General features: G+C 37.3%; 1 protein-coding gene across 1 annotated transcript in view; it reads right to left on the reverse strand.

Moving 5' to 3' along the window:
• Positions 1-19,873, reverse strand: part of APLF (aprataxin and PNKP like factor) — a 95,635-nt gene that overhangs the window by 61,671 nt on the left and 14,091 nt on the right. The window contains exons 2-6 of the mRNA XM_045294089.1: positions 14,642-14,713; positions 6,109-6,281; positions 2,550-2,694; positions 1,908-2,040; positions 1,229-1,308 (exon numbers count right to left, since the gene is read on the reverse strand). Coding sequence (XP_045150024.1) covers positions 1,229-1,308; positions 1,908-2,040; positions 2,550-2,694; positions 6,109-6,281; positions 14,642-14,713 — 603 coding nt within the window. The remainder of the gene's footprint in view (positions 1-1,228; positions 1,309-1,907; positions 2,041-2,549; positions 2,695-6,108; positions 6,282-14,641; positions 14,714-19,873) is intronic.

Genomic DNA, 19,873 nt, shown 5'->3' on the forward strand with positions numbered 1-19,873 from the left:
TGGTGGTACCTAGCTCACATTAAGCCAAGTAGTCTCCATTATCTGCAAACTGAGAATTGAGACAATGGCTCAACTCAAGTAGTTGCACTGGTCTCCAAAATGAGGCAAGCCAAAACCACCTGTACAGTCATCGGTAAGGAGAAACCAGCAACTTTTTCAGGAGAGAAATGAAGCCATATCCAGAGACGGGAACAGGGAGGGACTCCCTGATAGCTCCATTTCCTCTAAGACCTGATCATACTGAATACAGTGAGGCGGATTGGAGAGTCACTCTCATGAAGCTCACAAACCCCCAAATGAATCCAAACTCGCTGCCTTTGGGTCAATTCTGACTCAAAGTGACCCTATACACTTGTGAGGCTGTAAATCTTTACTGGAGCAGATAGCCTCATCTTTATCCCAAGGAGTAGCTCATGGGTTTGAACCACCAATCTTGTGGTTAGCAGTCCATTGCTTAGCCCCTTTGAAGCTCAATAATTCTGCTTTCATTAAACTAGCTTAAGTTCGTTTCTATTATACCTGCTCCTCACTTATCAACTACCTTGTTATCTGACATTTGCATTTACTGCAACCGTAAAATATCTACTACTCAACTGTTTTTTACATGTACGGCTATTAAACGCCAAGTCAAAATGTTAGATGTTACACTGACTGTAATGCTTAAGATTATGCGTCGACTTGGCTGGGCCATGATTCTCGGTGGCTTGGCAGTTATGTAATAATGTAATTTGACAGTTATGTCTTGATGTAATTTGGCAGCTATGTAATGATGTAATCACCTTTCATTTTGTGATCTGATGTGGTCATTCTCCCATTTTCACTTACTGCCAATTTTCCCATAACAACTTGGTCTTTGGAACTTAATCATGTCAGTAAATGAGGAATAAATAGGTAATATGTTGCCTAAAAAAGCTGGAGTAGCTAACATTTTAAAAATCCTGAAACAATGGGATTCTTTATAGGAGACATAAATCATTGTAAGCTATGGTAGGGCGGAGACCAAATCTTCTTTGAATGCCCCAGCACATAACATTGTGTGCCTCATACCTGTTATTTAATTGTTTTTTAAAACTTTTATTGTGCTGGTGGCCTTTCAACTTAAATATGACACTAACATATTTTGTTAGAAAATAGGTATTAATACCATGGGTCTGTCACTGCAGACTTTAGTAATTTATATTAAGTCTACTTGGAACTTCAAAATATGACCTTATTTGGAAATAGAGACTTTGCGAAAGTAATTAGTGAAAATGCAGTCATACTGGATTAGAATGGGCCCAGAAACCAGCTGCTGATATCCTCGTAAGGCTAGGGGACACACAGAGATACACCCAGGAAAGAAGACCATGTGGAATGGGGGCATGGACTGGAATGAAGCCGTGATAAGCCTAGGAATCCCATGGCCTGCCAAGAACCACCACAACAGAAGAGACAAGAAAAGATCCTTTCCTCTAGTGTGCACAGGGAAAAAGGCCCAAGAGACGTCTGGCCTCCAAAGTGTGGGAAAATAAATCTCTGTTGTTTTCAATCACCCACTTCGTGGTAATTTATTATCCACTCACTCCCATCAAGCCAAATCCAACCCACAATGACCCTATGTAGGGTCTGTGAGGCTGTAAATCTTTATGGAAGCAGACAACCTCGTCTTTCTTTAAGTGGATGGCAGGTTTGAACAACTGACTTTACAATTAGCAGCCTAACACATAATCCACTATGATGCCACCAGAGCTCCTGGATATCCTAAAATAGATTGTGTTTAAAAAAATTAATTTCATGAACACATCTAAAATCATCTTAGACTAAATTATGCAGTTACCCAATGACTATCTCCATTTGTTCGGAAAAACTTGCAAGTTTTGTCTAATGTTTTCTTGAAATTCATAGCACCAGCAGAAACAAAGCCTTACCTGCACTGATGACTGGTGCTGAAAGGCTTTGATCACTTAGACCATCTGCTAACATCCAAGCTGGAAGGATTCTTTTCCTTTGGGTAAGATTTGACAGCTGCTGATTAAAGTCTCCACATTTCTCTACAACAGACTAAAAAGGCACCTACATGTAAATTACTAAAAATAGTCAATTATCATTAACAGATTTCAAAACTCATTTCCTTTACACAAAATTACCATGAAAAAATCCAACTGCAAGGTGGATTGGATTAAATTTATTAAAGAAACAAATATATCAACTCTATTAACTAAAGTATAAACAAGTATGATATTCTCTAGAGCTTTACTTAAGAAGAGAGCTCTGATGGCACAGTAGGTTGAGTGTTGAGATGCAAACCCCAAGGTTAGCAGTTCAAACTCACCAGCCACTCTGTGGAAGAAAGAGGAAACTATCAGCTCCTGTCAAGCCTGAACGTCTTGGAAACTCAGGAGAGCAGTTCTACTCTATCCTAGAGGGCCGCTGGCAGTGGGTTTTACTTAAGAAAATGCAAGTTAATGCTAGCTATTTGCATGATACTATGTCTAACTTTGGTTGTGTCTTCTCTCCTCAAAGTAACTTAAGGAACATGCTATCAATGGATGAGATCTTAAATTTCTCACCACACTATTTGTAGTCATAGTTGGGATACTGGCTATTTCGGTGCTCTCTTCCAGCCGTGGGGTACTAGTTTTCTTAGGTAAATCCAGTGAAGGGGGGTTTGATGTTTCATCCAATATCTCTCCTTCATCAAGCATTTGACTGTTTCTGTAAAATAAAGATTCTTTCATTAATCATTTAACTTGTATTTTAAATGTTTTTGCTGCCTGACCATGCCACTGTAACAGCTCCCAGTGACTGGTGAGCTGTGCTCCTTTTCTCCAAGTTGGCAAAGTGAAAGACTAGAGTAGGGCTTTCTGGGACTAGAATATGTTCAACTTCTGCTCACTGTATCCCCATAAAATGCATTAAACTTTTCAAATCATATGCTTACAAACTCTAGCTGTGATGAGATAGGTGGCTACCATCTCTCACCAAAGATTTAAGAGCGATTTACTTACTCAATATTTGTTCAGCTACTTCACAAAAGTTAAGATCACCACCCAGTATCTTATGGGGGAAAAAAAACCACATAAACTGCAGGAGTATAAACTAAACTCATTGGGCTACTGGAAAACAGAAAATCCTGAGTGTGGGGAAGCTCGCACAGAGCTGCTACTGTGATCTTGACCAGCCCCGCCCCTGTGACATTTGCCTAATCTTATAGTCATACTGGAAGCTACCTGTTTGTAGGGGAGCTTCAAGGTCACATGTGGAGCAAACTGGCATCAGTAATCATTACTAATTAACACTAACAGAATTAATTACTGTGAAGTACAGCAAAAGTGTCAAAAGTTATTGGATTATTAGTTCTCATATATTCCTCATGTTGATGATCCAAAAACTGTATCTTTTGGGAAATCTGAACATGTAGATGAAATATTATTCAGTAATGAAATGGAATGAACTACTGTCAATGGATGGAACTACCGCATGGATGATGCTCTTAAGCAAAAGAGACAGACTACTGAAGGATGCACATTATATGATCCCATTGATAAGACATTTTGAAGCAGTCCCATGATATATACAGAATCAAATCAGTGTTTGCCACAGACTAGGAGAGGAGTTAGGAGACTGACTACAGAGGCATAAGGGAACTTTTGGGAGAAATGAAAATGTGTTTTTCTCATTGTAATGGCAGTCTCATGACTATATATAAAGGTAAATTTAAAAGTTCATGGGAAAAACCCATTATCTTTAATCCACACACATTTTGAAGTCCCCTCATATGTTTCAAAGTGCATTGAATTGGAAGTTTATTTTACTGTAGGTAAATTCTTTTTCAATAAGGGTAAAAATTTTTTTAATTTGGAAATATAAGATTTAAAAAATATTTTCAGCTGAAAATAATCTAATTGAAAGTTTGTGTTAGCATTTCTTATACAAAGAAATAACAAACAAATCTGTTTGGAAGAAGTATAGCCAGAATGCTCCTTAGAAGAAAGGGCATGTTATCAGGAGAGATCACTCCTTGGCAAAGGGCATCACGCTTGGTAAAGTGGAAGGGTGGGGCGAATGAAGACCTTCAACAAGGGGGATGGGCACAATGGCTGCAGCAACGGGCTCACACATGAAACCGCTGTGCGGAAGGTGCAAGGCCGAGCAGTGTTTCATTCTGTTAAACACACACAGGCAAAAACGACTTGACAGCACCTCACAACAACAACAACAACAACAACATACAAAACAGACTTGAACGGCAATAGCAGATTTCTGCTAAAAGAAGGTAAATTGTAAACATTAAATTACTATGTGCAATCAAAATGTCTAATTTGAATAAATAATGTTAGGCATTGGGGACATAGACTACTGAAATGTGGGACTCCTCCTATCTATGAGATCTCACTCTCATCACACTATCCAGGCCTACACCCCTCATATATAATGTAAATATCCTTCCAAATCAAATTTTTTCTCAAAAGAAAAAAAATGAGTCAAAAAATTTGAGAAATATTCAAGAGTAATACAATGGCTTTTCACAATTTATAGCATTAGAAATTAAGCAACAATCTCAATGCCCTTTCCAGCCTATTTTATATCTTGAATTCAAACTGATACACACATACTCTCTATGTAACAGCATAAAATCCAACCCCAAAACAAAATTATACTTACTTATTCCAAAGAGGTCAAAGTACATATTATTCTATTATACGTGAAATATCTAACATTGTCAGTGCGATATAGATGTTTTAAAAGTTGTTTTCTTCAAGTACTTCTATAACAAACCAACTATTGCAAGAGTTATAATAGTGTAGCCAGAACTTGCTAAATAAAACCATTAAAACTTGGAATTGTATCCAAATATAGTAGTATAATACAGAATCATTAAATCCTTCATTGTTGAACTCGGACAATTTTATTTATATATAATTGACATAATCATGAAATTTACCCTACATCCAATTCATTGGGTTATACTATATCCATACACACATCACTACTTTCTCATTTTAGAACACCTTCAAAACCTAAGAAAAATAATTTTTGCATTGCAAATCAATCTCCATTCTCTTTTCTTTAACCTCTAGGAACCACTAATCTAATTTTTATTTCAATGTATTTACATATTTAGACATTTTATATAAATATAGTTATACAACATGTGGTAAGAGTCCAGCTTCTTTCATTTAGCATGTTTTCAAGGCTTTTCCCTATTATAGCATGTATCGGTACTTTATTCCTTTATGTTGTTACTAATCCATGTATTGGCTACAGCTCATTTTGTTTATCTACTCAGTTGATGGGCATTTGGGTTTCCACTTTTTGGTCATTATGAAGCAGGGCTTTAAAAGGTTCATTCCAGTTTCACTCTTTGCTGAGAATTTGCATTTCCATCCCAGATACATTGAATCAGAATCTACGGTTCAACAAAATCCTCAGATGATTCTTATAGATATCCCTAGGAGTCTTATACAACCATCACAGGAATTATAATAGTGTTACCAGAATTGGTTAAATGAAAAATTTTAACTTAAAAATGTATCTAGAGAAAGAATTAACAGACGAATCATCATTACCAATAGGTTTGTTCTAGTGGCTCATTTACTCAATTTCCTTATTTTACACTTTCTGTCATTTTTATAAGAAAGAGGAGTTAGGAAATATAGCTTAAGTCAGAGCCGTGGCAGCTCAAATCCACCAGCCAGCCACTCCCTGGAAGGAAAATTGAAGCTGTCCGTACTTACAGACTTACAGTCTCAGAAGCCCTACTAGTCTTCCAACGCAGTTCTAGTCTTCCAAAACAAGGTCACTATGACGAAGAATCAACTTGATGGCAATGGGGTTTGTTTTGTGTGTGTGTGTGTGTTCAATACTATTAAGTGGAAAATGTATTGTCAAAACACAATGGTAAAACATACCACATATGGGAGATATCACGATAGAAGCATAATAAGTTTCTAAAATCAATGTTTTCTAGAAACAAATGTGCCTATAAACACATATAAAGAATCTTACAGTGGCTATATCTCTAATACAGTTTCATCCTAGATTGTTTTGTACCAAAGCAGGTATAAAAGACAGAGGAATCTTATTCCAAATGCTGTTACTTACTCTCATTTCATCATCTAATCTTACCTTAAAGTACATTCCAATTCTGTCTCCGAGTGTACAGAAAAAACACGAAAAATGTATTTGTCAACTAACAAAGAAAAACTATCTCCAGAATTCAGCCAACGCCATATATTCATCTTCATTGGTGATAGTTGGGTCATCCCAGAAGACTGATAAAAACATGGATTTGTGTGTATCTACCAAATTAAAAAGAGAAGATAAGGCAGTAATGCATAATTAGGACAAAAATACAACTAAATAAAACTAATCCAAAATGTTTGTAGCGAAACAATTTACCGTATATACTCGTGTATAAGCCAAGTTTTTCAGCACATTTGTGGTAAAATTAGGTGCCTTGGCTGATATTCAGGTCAGCTTATAATTGAGTATATAAAGTATACATATTTAGGCTTAAAGGTTATCCTAGCTCTCTTATTTTTCTAAGAATCAAAGGAAAAACAAACTTATTAATTAAATGGTTAAATGGTCCTTTCTTCCATCTTATTTAAGAGAAACACTGAACATAGGAAAAAGAAACATAAAAAATAATCCTCAGAATGAGTCATTGGGCCTGGGGCTCAAGTGCATGATCTCAGGGGGCAACTAGGTCAAGTGCTATAATACAGCTACAAAGAAAATATACTATATCCTACATGGATGAGTAGCAGCTTAAAAGCTCATAAATAGCTAAAATGAAACTACTGATCTCCCCCTCTAGGGAGGAAAGAAGAGTTAAAGAAACTGAAGATGCTTGGAAACAATAGTCTCTGACCACCCAGAGACTGAAGAACCACTAACACTGCCAGCCGCTCTGCGAGAGATCACATTAGAACCCTAGATAGACAGAATCCAGAATCTAGGATTAAGGTCCTAGAGAGAGCAAGAGGGAAATGCTGAACAAGCTTAAAATCACAAAAAGACAGATTCACTTGTCAAATAGAGTCGTGGAATCCCTGGGACTATGGCCCTTCGGTACTCTTCAGGCCTGAGATGTGCTTCTTAAATCAGGTTAGGTAAGTCTGTCCTTGGTAACGTCTAATTTGAGTTAAAGGAAAAGATATATCATTGGGAAGGTCAGTTATTCATAAGAAAATTTGAATAGTCAATATTCAAATGGAAACAGTTAAGATTAAGTAAATCTGTAGATTCTGAGAGAAAAAAGTGAAAGAATTCTACATGAAAAATGCAGCACAACAAATACAAGAGAAGAGCTAATAGCAGCCACAGAAGGAAAAGAATGCATTATTTACATAGACTTCAACAGACTAACAGTTACCTTGATTTTGCAACAGCAAAATAGATGCCTGCAGATGATAAAATATCTTCAACTTGTCAACAGTAAATACCTAAATAGAATTCTACTCATGACTAAACTGTCATTTAGGAGAAAGGATGGGGGGAAAATCACATTCAGAAAACAAAAAAGGGCATTTCATCAAAAGATGCTCACAAGAGAATTTTCTAAATGATCTAGCTCAGAAATAAGAAAATTAACTAAGAAGATAAGCTTAAGAAGGCACTCAAAACACTGAGTCAAGAAAATGGTAAGTAGGTGGTAAATACACACAAATATTGACACTATGAAGCTCTATTAATAATGACGAATTTGTGGGGAACAAAGAAGATCAAATTAAAAATAAGAACAAGATAACATATAACATCAAGGTCAAATAGCTTAGTCCTTATATTTTTCAGGAGGAAGCTAAAAGAAAATTTTGCATACGCATGTTAAAAACTTAACGGTAACCTTTAAAATAACCCAAACCAAAAAAACCAAACTCACTGCCATCAAATCAATTCTGACTCATAGTGACCCTATGAGTAGAAAGCCTCTTCTTTCTTCCATAGAGTGGCTGGTGGCTTCAAACTGCTGACCCTGTGGTTAGCAGTGAACTCATAACCCACCATGCTACCAGGGCTCCTTCTTTAGCATAAATGGAAGAGAGAAAGAATTTGAAAGAAATGATGGACAAAAATTAAAAGTGTAAAATGACTAGAAAAAATTTCAAATATATCAGAAATATAGACTACACAAATATGAATGAGCTAAATGTGTCAGGGGGAAAAACAAACTTAATTGAATTTTTTTTAATTTAGATTTAACAAACAAAAATAAGTAGATCTATAGAATATATGAAAATAACTGACCAGTCTAATCTATAAATAAAGAATATACATATTCTTTTCAAGCTAACAGTAAGAATTTGTGAAAATTAACCATATGCTACCCTTATGGCAAATACTAATGTCAATGTATCAGTATCATAAAATCATAATGCTAATTATTTGGTACTTTATTGTGGTAAAATATTCTTAACAGACACTTGCCAATAACAACCACCCAGCTTTATTGGAATATAATCCATAAACCCTATAATTAACCCATTAAAATTATACAATTCAATGATCTTTAGTAAAGTAACAGACATGTACAACTCTCACTGCAGTCCATTTTGAGAAATGTTCATCACCTCAAAAGGAAACCTCTCTTTTTCTTTTTTAATTTACTTTTCAGTTTTGGAGTTCAGGTTTTAATTACATATTTTTAAAATAATTGCATTGTCACATACTTCACGTATCAATCACATTAAGAGTTGTGTAGTCATCATCACAATCAATTTCAGAAGACTTTATCCTCATACTCATTGTTGCTAACTCTCCCTTTCCCCCATCCTCCCCTGCAATGTCCCTAGACAATTATCAATCTAGTTATTGTCTCTATAGATTTACCTGTCCTAGATTTCATATGCAGAAAATCACACAAAACATAAACAGGAGGCAAACAAACAAACAAAAGCACCCAACAACAATGATGAGACAAAACAAGGACAAATTTTAATCAAAAAGAGTGTAGAAAATATTAAAACCATTTAAATGGGTCCAAAGGGAGTTCTAATGATATGGCATTACATTTTAACCTAAATATACCTGCCATAATCGACTGTACAATTAAAAAAAATTTTAAAAATCAGGAGAGAATAGTGTAAGCACACTAATGTATTTGTAAATATAGACAGAACCAAAATCCAGTTGTTGTGGACTTGTTTCTGACTTACAGTGACCACTATGTGCTGCCCCACAGTTTCCATGACTGTGACCTTTGGAAAGCAGACTTCTAGTCCTTTCTTCTGAGACACCTCCGGGTACCTTTGAACAGGCAGCTTTCCATTAGCAGCCAAGTGCTTACCTGTGTGTGCCATCCAGGAACCTTAAACCTGGGCAACATGGCCAACTTTCACAAAAAAAAAAACATGGCCAACTTTCCTAAAGCATAAACACCAAACTGAAGCATAAATATAAGGGACGGGGATTTTGTGTGTGTGGGTTTGGCTAGTTTAAATAGTTTTTAATTATAAGAAATAAGAGAACTTGATTCAACCTATAAGTTTAAAAAAACAATAATTTAAAATCTCCCCAACTCCTTCCCGTGTCATTTCCAAGGACACATAAAGATTTTTCTGAATATTCACTCTGCCATAGACAGGAAAAAGGAGGGAAAGCTCCCAGATTCCTCCAGTCAGATTAGCTGAATTTTGATTCTAAGAGCAGGCAAGAGCAGACAAAAGACTGGCTAACCCCAACCCACAACAAATAAGTGAATAAGCTTCCTGTTTAAGACAACATATACTTTTGGTGCATGCCTCGTACATACATGTCCCTGTGATCATAAATGTGAATGTAAACAGATAAACTGTAGCTTTAGAAGTGGTACAAAGGCGAGAACACATTATTCCTGAAGAAGTGGAGCTAAGACACAGATCAATTCTCAATGACTTTTTTTGGAGTATCATTAAATATTAAAGTACAATTGACATATACCCAAAAAAGGCTCTTCCTTGTTTTCAGTCTTTTTTTTTAACTTTGAAAGCATTTCTTTATAAAAAGGAGTGAATTAAGGAAAGGTTATTATAGTATTTTAGAGATAGTTTACAAGTATACATGTAATTTCATGGAAGAAAAAAACGTAACTCAAGAATTTCTAAAGAGTAAAATTCACTCAAAGATGTATACTTTAATGTACCAATAGCCCCAAAAAGATCTTTTGAATTATGTATACAGTTTAAAATCTATTACTTGAATCATCCAAGAACTAAAAGGAGTAATATTTTATTAAAATGAAATAAAAGCACTGGCAGCTATGGATGCCCCTGAGGATATAACCAACCACTGGTGATAGAGTCATTTGCAAAGAACATCAACAGTTTGCTTTTATGATGCACTTTCTCCCGCTGATACAAAACTGTGGATTCAATTAAATGATATAAAAAAATCTAACATCATCTCCTCATGAACTGCTGAAAACGACAGTCTTTTTTTTTAAGGCAAAATAGTACAGAAAAGGCAGACATTCCTGAGAACAATTTGGTAACTGCCATAATTTCACTGCTACTTTTTTCAAGATGGTCGGTTTGTACTCCAGAAGAAGAAAAGTAGAAATACAGATCAGAAACTTCAACCTTCATAATGGAATCAACTCTACGCGGGGATCTGCTGTGAGCTACCAAGTAGCTGTGAGGTTTGATCTGAGTGCAGCCCCCTTACTCAGCTCACAGTCCAGATGCAAATGAGGGGAAGTTTCCTCGGGGCTGTGGCCTACTTCCTATACCTCAGCAGACACGGTTGGAAGTCTTACTTGCTTTTTGCTGGATCTGGATCCTGCACCTCGGTTCTTTGGGACTTGAGCAGATGGCTTTCCATACTGCCTGCTGACCTTGGCAGCGCCAGTGGCCTGCCATCTGACCTGTCAACCATGGATTCTGTTGCCTCCAGTCACAAGCCTAAACTGCCGACCTTTGATTCATTCACCTCTGCTACCTGGGGTGTCCCTGCTGATGCTGGTTTCATGTGCCCCTAAAGAAGCCTCCCTCTTTAAGAGATGATCCAAAGACTTGAAACCCAACTAGACTTACCCACATGAACCACAGAACCAGAGACAAGAACCATATGGTGTCCAGCTATCACCCAAATCTACTTTGATTGGGATAATAAAAGGTACATGATAGAGTGGGAAAAATGGTAGAACAAATTTCAAATGAATCAAAAAAGACCAGATTCATTGGTGTGTTTAAGACTGGTATACCATTTCTAAAGTCTCACACAGGAAATGGACCCACCGCATAATGCATAAGTCTAACTAAAAACAATTTTCCATTAATAAAGTAAACTTTAGTGTAGCTCTACTTATTTTAGATTAGTAGTACTCATTTGAATAGCCACAGAAGTTGGAAAAAAATCTGAATACTCTAAATGCCTTTATTCAATTTGAAAAGCATCCTCATCTTTAAAGTATAAATGTCCTTGATTAACCATGAAAAAGAATGTAAATGAGGTTTTAAAATATTCATACATTAGTATAAATTATGGGTTCTTAAATGTATTTTTCATATATAAAAATGTAATGCTATGTAAATTTTATCATTAGGATGGCATCTTTTCAGCACTGAGTCAATAAGGGGGTAAAGAAAAAAATCCAGTTGTTCACAATTCAATTGATTAACATGCTTAGATATGTGTTGAGTTCTTAAAGTACATTATACCATTATGTACTACCATTATTTACTACCATTCTAACCCTAAAGCATTTCTGCTTTTGTGTGTCGTTCAAAAACCCTTCCCTCCTGCCCTAAGTTCATAAAGTTTTTTTAGTACATTATTTTCCAATAGTTTTACAGTTTCAGCTTTTACATTTAATCTACCTGAGATTGATTTGGGGCATGGCTCGAGAGAGAGGTCTAGTTTATTTTTTTCCTGAACAAATAACCAATCGTGCCAATACCAGTTATTGGAAAAATTGCTCTTTCCTTACTGATGTCAGTTCTGGAAGTTCTTAAAATTAATCAGAAAAGACAGAAGAGGAATTTGGATGTCTCTATATTCTTTCTCACGGCCTGGTGGTATAGTGGCATGGGGCTACTAACTGCAGGCTCAGCAGTTCGAAACCACCAACCATTCTAAGGAAGAATGATGAGGTTTCCTACTCCCATAATCAGTTAGCCTCAGAAATCCACAGGATAGTTCTACCCCACAGAGTTACTATTAGTCTGAATCAACTCAATGGCAGTGAGTGAAAGATATTCTTTCTCTAATGTCAGTTTCTTAACACGAAACAACCAAAACTTCAGACTTCTTTATTTTACGCCATGTTGGTTCATTGCAAAGATGTTAAGAAACTGAGTACTGAAAAATTACGTAATTTTCAACACTCCAAAATGCCCCTGTGTTAGATGGGAGTTCTCTTAGAGGAGCAAACCCTGTGAAGCAGACCAACATACCAAACTCACTGCCATCAAGCTGATGCTGGCTCATAGGGCCCCTGTAGGACAGGATAGAAAGCCTAGTCTTTCTCCTTTGAAGTGGCTGGTGGTTTTGAATGGCTGACTGTGCAGTTAGCAGCTCAGCTTGTAACCTACCATGCCACCAGAGCTAAATATGTACAGAGAGATTTATTTCAGGGAAATGGCTCATACAATTGTGGAGGCTGGCAAATCCAAAATCCATAGGTCAGTGGCATGCTAGTAAGTCCAAAATCCATAGGTGAGTGGCACACTGGAGGTTTCTCCTGACTCATGAGGGCTGTAACAGGGGCTTACCGCTCACAAATCTGCGGCTCAGGCAGTAGAGACTGCTGGTGGCTAGCTTCTGTAATTGTGGGAGTTAAAAACATCTAAAATCTGCAGAGCAGGTGGCAGGCTGCTGGCTCATCCCAAATACCAAAAGTCAGAGAATGATAAGCAGACTGGATCAAGAAGAAAGTGAGTATAAGATATGACAAAATAATAATTTATAAATTATCAAGGGTTCACGAGGGAGGGGGGAGCGGGGAGGGAGGGGAAAATGAGGAGCTGATGCAAGGGGCTTACGTGGAGAGCAAATGTTTTGAGAATGATGAGGGTAACGAATGTACAAATGTGCTTTATACAACTGATGTATGTATGGATTGTGATAAGAGTTGTATGAGCCCCCAATAAAATGATTTTAAAAGAAGAAAGTGAAAGTGAGCCTTGGATACAGACCACAACCCCTAAGAAACTCCCCTTTCAGTGGACTGGCAGCTCATGTCAAATCACCAAATGGAGGATGATTACACAATACTGGTCCAAGTGCTGAACAACATGCTGACCCAAGTTGACACAGGACCGTTAACTGTCATCAACCCTAAAAAAAATGTCTTGTACAGTACTCACTGTCGCATTTATTCAGACATGGTGGCCCAGTGAGTTACATGTTGCACTGCTAACCACATGGTCAGCAATTCAAAACTACCAGCCATTCTAAGGGAGAATGATGAGGCTTGCTACTCCAAAAACGGTTAGTGGCAGAAAACCACAGGGGCAGCTCGACCCTGTTCTATAGGGTCGTCATGAGTCGGAATCTACTCAAAGGCAGTTAATTTGGTTTGAGTCTTGGTTTGGGCATCACATTAGATATTAGGGATGCAGATTAAGTTGGTCAGAGTTTCTGTGCTCATGGAGTGTATGATCGCCAGGTCTCGTCCCAGAAGAACGCGGCCACTGGAGAGGAACCAGAGATAAATAAAGGAGTGCTGCCTACAAATATTATTTTCAAAACATGAAGGTACTTGCAGAATGAGAAGACGAGGCTGAAATATTTTTTAAAAATAAGTTGAAATGGGATAAATTCAGCTTTTAAAAAAATGTTTCCAACACTAGAATTAAAAGGATTCTTGTCAAATTTAGGAACGATTCAGCATAGAACAGTCAAAGGAAGTAGTACAAAATAAAGAACTAGTACACATAGGATTCCACCACTTCTATGTAAGTTTGCTGTACTGTGGTGGTCTGTATGTTGCTGTGAGGCTCACCAAGATGGACTGACAAAGTGGCTGCAACAATGGGCTCAGCCAGTACAACAAATTTGGCCCAGCAGGACCAAGCAGAGCTACATTCTGGTGTACACAGGGCCACTGAGGCAGAGCAGACTTCACAGCACCTGAACACAACGTATCTGACTGAAATACTAATGGGGGCAAGAATGCTATACACATTAGTGAATTGGTTGCAGGATAACAATTTTACCATCAGCATCTAGTCCAAAACAAATGAGTCCTCATATTCGTACATATATTTCATTCTTTTACACAACAGATAATGTAAAAGGAAAAGAATAATCACATAGTACTTACACTAGAAAGCAAGTATTTTAAGTTCCAGTCTTAACAGAAATGTTAAAATTAAAATTATTTCTAAAATCCTAAGTTCAACAAGTTCTAAATTTTAGAAATATGCAATCTACCCACATAAATACAGAAATTTGTTAACACTCAATCGTTTAATACTTTGGCCCCTACATCCCACCCCCAATCATGTAATAATTATGAACTTTTTATAGAATCGTTTTTGTAATATCCTGTTATAACCACAGACATGTAGCAGTGCCCTGGGAAAACACATCATTTATTTAGTCTATATTCTATATCTTCCAGAATGAGAAGGTTCTATGGTGACACGAATTCCCAAGTACCACTGCCTTAGAAAAGGGCACGTCTAACCAGAAGCCAAAGAGAGTAAGATATATAAAAATTAATTAATGTATTTACCGGTTTGATTCGAAGCTGACCACCCACCACCTCAAGAACGGCATGCCTTCTGGACACTCTCTTGTCTGTTACCTAGGGGGAAATATTGACATTTCAATATGCCACCTCCTTAAAAAATTTCTTAAAATCATTAGGCTAGATATGAGATATATCACTTATTCAACAACTCTATTGAAATGGCTGTCTTTATCTAACATAATAGAACAACTAAGAGTTTGAGGAACCTGCCCAAAGTTATAGAAGAAGAAATAACAAAGCCAAGACTCAAGTTTGGAATCTAATAAATCCCAAACCCTTAGATAATGGCTTGCCTTCAAGATACACCCTTAGTGGGGATCCTTATCACTAAAATTCATAATGAGGGGCAAATCTATATAACATGTACCTATTAGAAACATTTTCAAATACCAAAACACACATAGTATGTTACAAGACAGAAGTTTTAAAGAGAGATAGCTAGGCCAATATATGTGACCCTGTTCAGGTAAAGCAGACCTGTGCTTGCGCTCAGCAGGTAAAATAACAAGTAGGTGGGAAGGGGTAGTAGTAAAAAGCAAATATTAACAGTGAAGAAAAGATGACTATTTGTTTTTTATGTATCTTTTTCTTATTATTTTGAACCAATAATGTTCCTCTCACACTCACAATCATTTCTGCCTATCAAAGTTCAAGCACCGTATTTTAAGTGCTAACAAGGCCAATCAAGCATTCCCCACAAGTAGATGGACACAATGGTTAAGATTGCCTTTCTCATTTGTGACTGACACATAATGGCAACATTTCAAGTACCAAGTTTACTCAACACTATCATTACCTGGCCCAGTAACTGGTAACGTTATCACTTAAACTTTAGTATCATCCACATCTGGTCCAAAATCATCAGAAAAAGCAAGCAACAACAATGTATAGATTCAATTAAACCCATCATTTCAACAAAAACCTTCAAAACTGTGAAAATGCCAGGAATCAGCTAGCTTGCATGCATGCTCTCACTATCTCACGAGGAAAAAAGGTGTGGCAAATAGGTGTTTGGTTTTTTTATAATCATTTTATTGGAGGCTTGTCCAACTCATCACAATCCATACATCCATCCATTGTATGTCAAGCAAATTTGTACATTTATTGCCGTCATCATTCTCAAAACATTTGCTGTCTACTTGAGCCCTTGGTATCAGCTCATTTTTTCCCCTTCCTCCCTGCTCCTCTCTCCTTCATGTACCCTTGATGATTTAAAAATTATTTTGTCATATCTTACACTGTCCAATGTCTCCCTCACCCACTTTTCTGTTGTCCATCCCCCATGGAGGAGGTTATATGTAGATCCTTATAATCAGCTACCCCTTGGGTTTATCTCACCTTGAAACTATGAAAGTGTAGGGATGGAGGACAACCTATCAATGATGCTGCAGCCTAAGGATATCTCCTTGTGGGTGTGGTCTCTTTATCAAAGTGATAGTGAGAACTCTCCCTCTGGCCCTTTGCTTTCCTCCTCCCTCGCTCTTCCTTCTACCTCTGGAGACATGCAGGCTGCCCACTCTGGGAGCGGTCAATCTGCTGTCTTCCCACCAATCTTGGATTCACACCATTCTGCATCCACCAGCCTATGACTTCCCTGCATCCCACTGCACCTTCCTGTATCACTGGCCTGAAGCTATGCAAGTCTGGAAAGGGCTCCTGCTGGAATCAACCAATGGACTGGACTTAGTCAAGGCTGGGATGCTTCTAGATACAAAGCTCTTTCTTATATATATATGAGTGCCGATGGTTTTGTTTCTTTAGATGACACTGATAGTTTCAATTGAACAGCTGCATAGGACTCTCACGATTGTGACCTTTTGGAAGGAGATCACCAGTCCTATCTTCTGAGATAACCCTGAGCAAGTTTGACCGCCAGTCCTTAACTGGTGTACCACCAGGGCTTCCTGGTACTCAAAGAAAAAAAAGATTGCAGTTCAACATTTAAGCTGCAACTACACACTACAGTAACATCAAGCATCGCAACAAGAAAATGTCCACATAAATGAATTTTCTATCATATAATATTTAGCTTTTAGAACATTTTCTAATATTTAAATATAATCCTTTATATATAATATGCATAACATATCTACTAAAATGTTAATACATCACCCTATATTAATATATGTTATATATGTATAATAGGCACAGTAGCTAGCTCAGAAAGTAATTATAACCTAATAATCTTCTAACTATAGGAAGAGACAGGACAGGGATTTAGCGGTTTCCATATCCTGCTCCTTAATGCACCTTTTCCTAAGTGGGACAAAAGCAACAACGGTTATGTGATAGCTCACTTTATCACTTTGAGATTCATTATGTTGTCATAGCTGTCATTCACATTTTTAAAATTTGGAAGCTGAGGCCCAGCGAATTTAGGTCTTGTAGCACACATGGCACATGTTCAATGCTTTGCCGACAGCAGAGCCACTGCATGCCTTATGTTTCTGAGTGTACTGTTCATGTCATAGGTGTAGGCATAGTATTCACATGGTGTTTTATTCAAATAAGGAATGCTACAAATCCATCACTTACTAATAAGCATGAAAAGTGAGAAAAATATTCATATAGGATGCTATACCTACATGTATCATTCAGAAGTAATTTTAAGAAATGTAAATTATTCTGTGGCTAGCAGTAAGAAGGATCTAGTTCTAACTTGAGTACTTTGAGTACTTTAAGATCGCACCATAAATTCAATAATGAAAATCAATTTTCTAATCAGCGGGGCAATAACTTGTCTAATATCAAGGCATGATATACAAAGATGGTCTCTGCACTAGTACATTTCTTTTTTAAAATATATTTTTGCAATAAGTCATGAAGGACTTTTCCTAGCTCAGTCTTTCTTTGAAGTAGGTGTCACTGAGACTAGCAAGAAGAAAGACCAGTTAGGTAAGACAATATCTTTTGACAGCTGGAACCCATGTAAGGTAGAAACCTGTCAGAGAAGGAAAACTCCTCATTTCCACTAGTAGACACATAGCAAAGTGGTAAAGCATACAGGAGGGCAGAGTTTTGAAAATGTCTTAGTCAAAACCAAACACCTTGTGGTAATGAGTTTCTAGACTTGGGCTCAGTCTTGGGACATCTAGGTCAACTGATATAACACACAAAAACACTGTCTTCCATCGCTACTGGCATCTTAAAAGCTAGAGTAGCCCTCTAAGATGCTCCCTCCTCATCCAGAAGGGGGGAAAACAGTGAAGAAAATCAAAGACTCAAGGAAACAGCTGGTCCAAAGAAATAAGGGACCACTTGAGCCATAGCTTCCATTACCTTGAGACCAGAACTGGATGGTGCCAGGCTGCCACTACAGCAGGCTCTGAATGAGATAAAAGAGGCTGTGGAGAGAGTGAAACAAACAAACAAAAATCATAGAAGAGAGCAGACTTACTGATCCGATAAAGACTGGTAGAGCCCTCAAGAGGGTGGCCCTGGATTACTTATCAAGCCTGGTACTGAACCTCATCTCAGAGATCAACTTTTAGCCAAACAATAGACATACATACCTATAAAATAAATAAAACCAATGTACTTAATACAATCAACTAGCCCAGAAATAAAGCTCAAAAGGCATGAAGGAGAATAATAAATCATAAATGAAAATGGAGATCTAGAGAGGAAGTGAGAAAAATACTGTTGCACTAAATGGATTATAACTCATGTCATGAAAAAAGAGCCATTACCTTGGTGGTTTAATGGTTACTCCTTGGGCTACTAACTTCAAGCTCAACAGCTCAAACCACTAGCCACTCTATGGAAGAGTTACAGTCTTACCCACAAAGGTAGTTTTACCCTGCCCTACAGGGTCACTATGAGTCAACATTAACTTGGTGGCAGTGATTTGAGTGACTCGTGAAATATAATTGTATACATCATTGAATAGAAAATGAATTTGTTCTGTGAACCAAACTACAATATAAAGTTAGAAAATAAACACACAAAGTGGTAAGACAACACAACGTCAAAGGTGTAAAATTTGTGAGAGCCAGGGAAAAAAGGTAGTCCATCGTGTTCTGGCTCTCACGGGTTTCATAATGTGACCTCTGGTAAATACATGATTCCATAGCAGGGTAACTTCATTTCAAGCTGTGCAGCTTCAGGATACTGAAAGACGGCTTTAAAGAGTTCCTGAAATTAATACCATTCAGACATTTAGTTATAATATCCCTTTTAAACCATCTCTTTAAACAGCAAGTAAACTACGGGGGCAGTGAATTATGTCATGTGACTTTTCTAACGTAAGTCTCTACCTCCCACCAAACGACCTGCATGGGTCTGGTAAGAAGGTGGGGGAAGCTAGTGATAGGATTCACCTGTAATTTCAACTAGGATTCCCTGGATTGCCATCCTGTTGTGTATAAAACGAGCCCTCTGAGAAGCAAGAGGAGGGATCACAATAACAAGCAAGAGTCAGGAGGGAAGTTTGTCCTCTGGACCCGAGGTCCTTGCACAGAGAACTTCCTGGATCCAGATGACAGCTACACCGTCAGAGGAGCAGCAGTAGAACCAGGAGCCAGGCCATGGAACAGTGATGGCCTTCCCAACCCACGGAGCAAGTTGAGTGCTTTAGTGCAAGCAGCTGGCTTAAATGTTATGTTATCTTGTAATAAAAAGTTCAAAATAATCTCGAGACTACAGTGCACAATTGTATGAATTTGAATATTAAAATGAATAATTTCTATATCCACCAAAATTGACACAAATAGAGAAACCTGAATTGACCAAACTCAATAATTTAAAAAAAATAGAGAAAGTTATCAAAGAGTTGTGCCAAAAAATAAATAAATAAAAGCATCAGGTCCATTTCCACAGGAAAATTAAATCAAACCTTCAAAGACTAAACAATCCCAATGCTACATAAATTTTTCCAGAAAGTATTTAAAAATTAAATTGATTTCAACTGTGAACATTAATGTAAATATTGTAAATAACTTTAAAAAATAATCATGACCAAGTTAGATTTATTCCAGGAAAATAAAGATGGTTTGATATTGTAAAAAGCCACTAATTTACTCCAATGTATTGATATTAGAGGAAAAATTCTATAATCAGCTCCTTAGCAAATCCAAGGTCTGGTAGGGCTAACCACAAGGTCGGTTGTTCAGACCCACTAGCCGTTTCTTAGGAGAAAAATGGGGCTATCTGCCCCTGTAAAGTTTGGCACCCTCAAAAACCGACTCCTAGGGTGACTGTGAGTCAATGACAGTG

Source organism: Echinops telfairi, unplaced genomic scaffold (assembly GCF_000313985.2).
Source record: "Echinops telfairi isolate 266 unplaced genomic scaffold, ASM31398v2 ScPeMD7_2573;HRSCAF=3158, whole genome shotgun sequence".
In the NCBI taxonomy this organism is placed as follows: domain Eukaryota; kingdom Metazoa; phylum Chordata; class Mammalia; order Afrosoricida; family Tenrecidae; genus Echinops; species Echinops telfairi.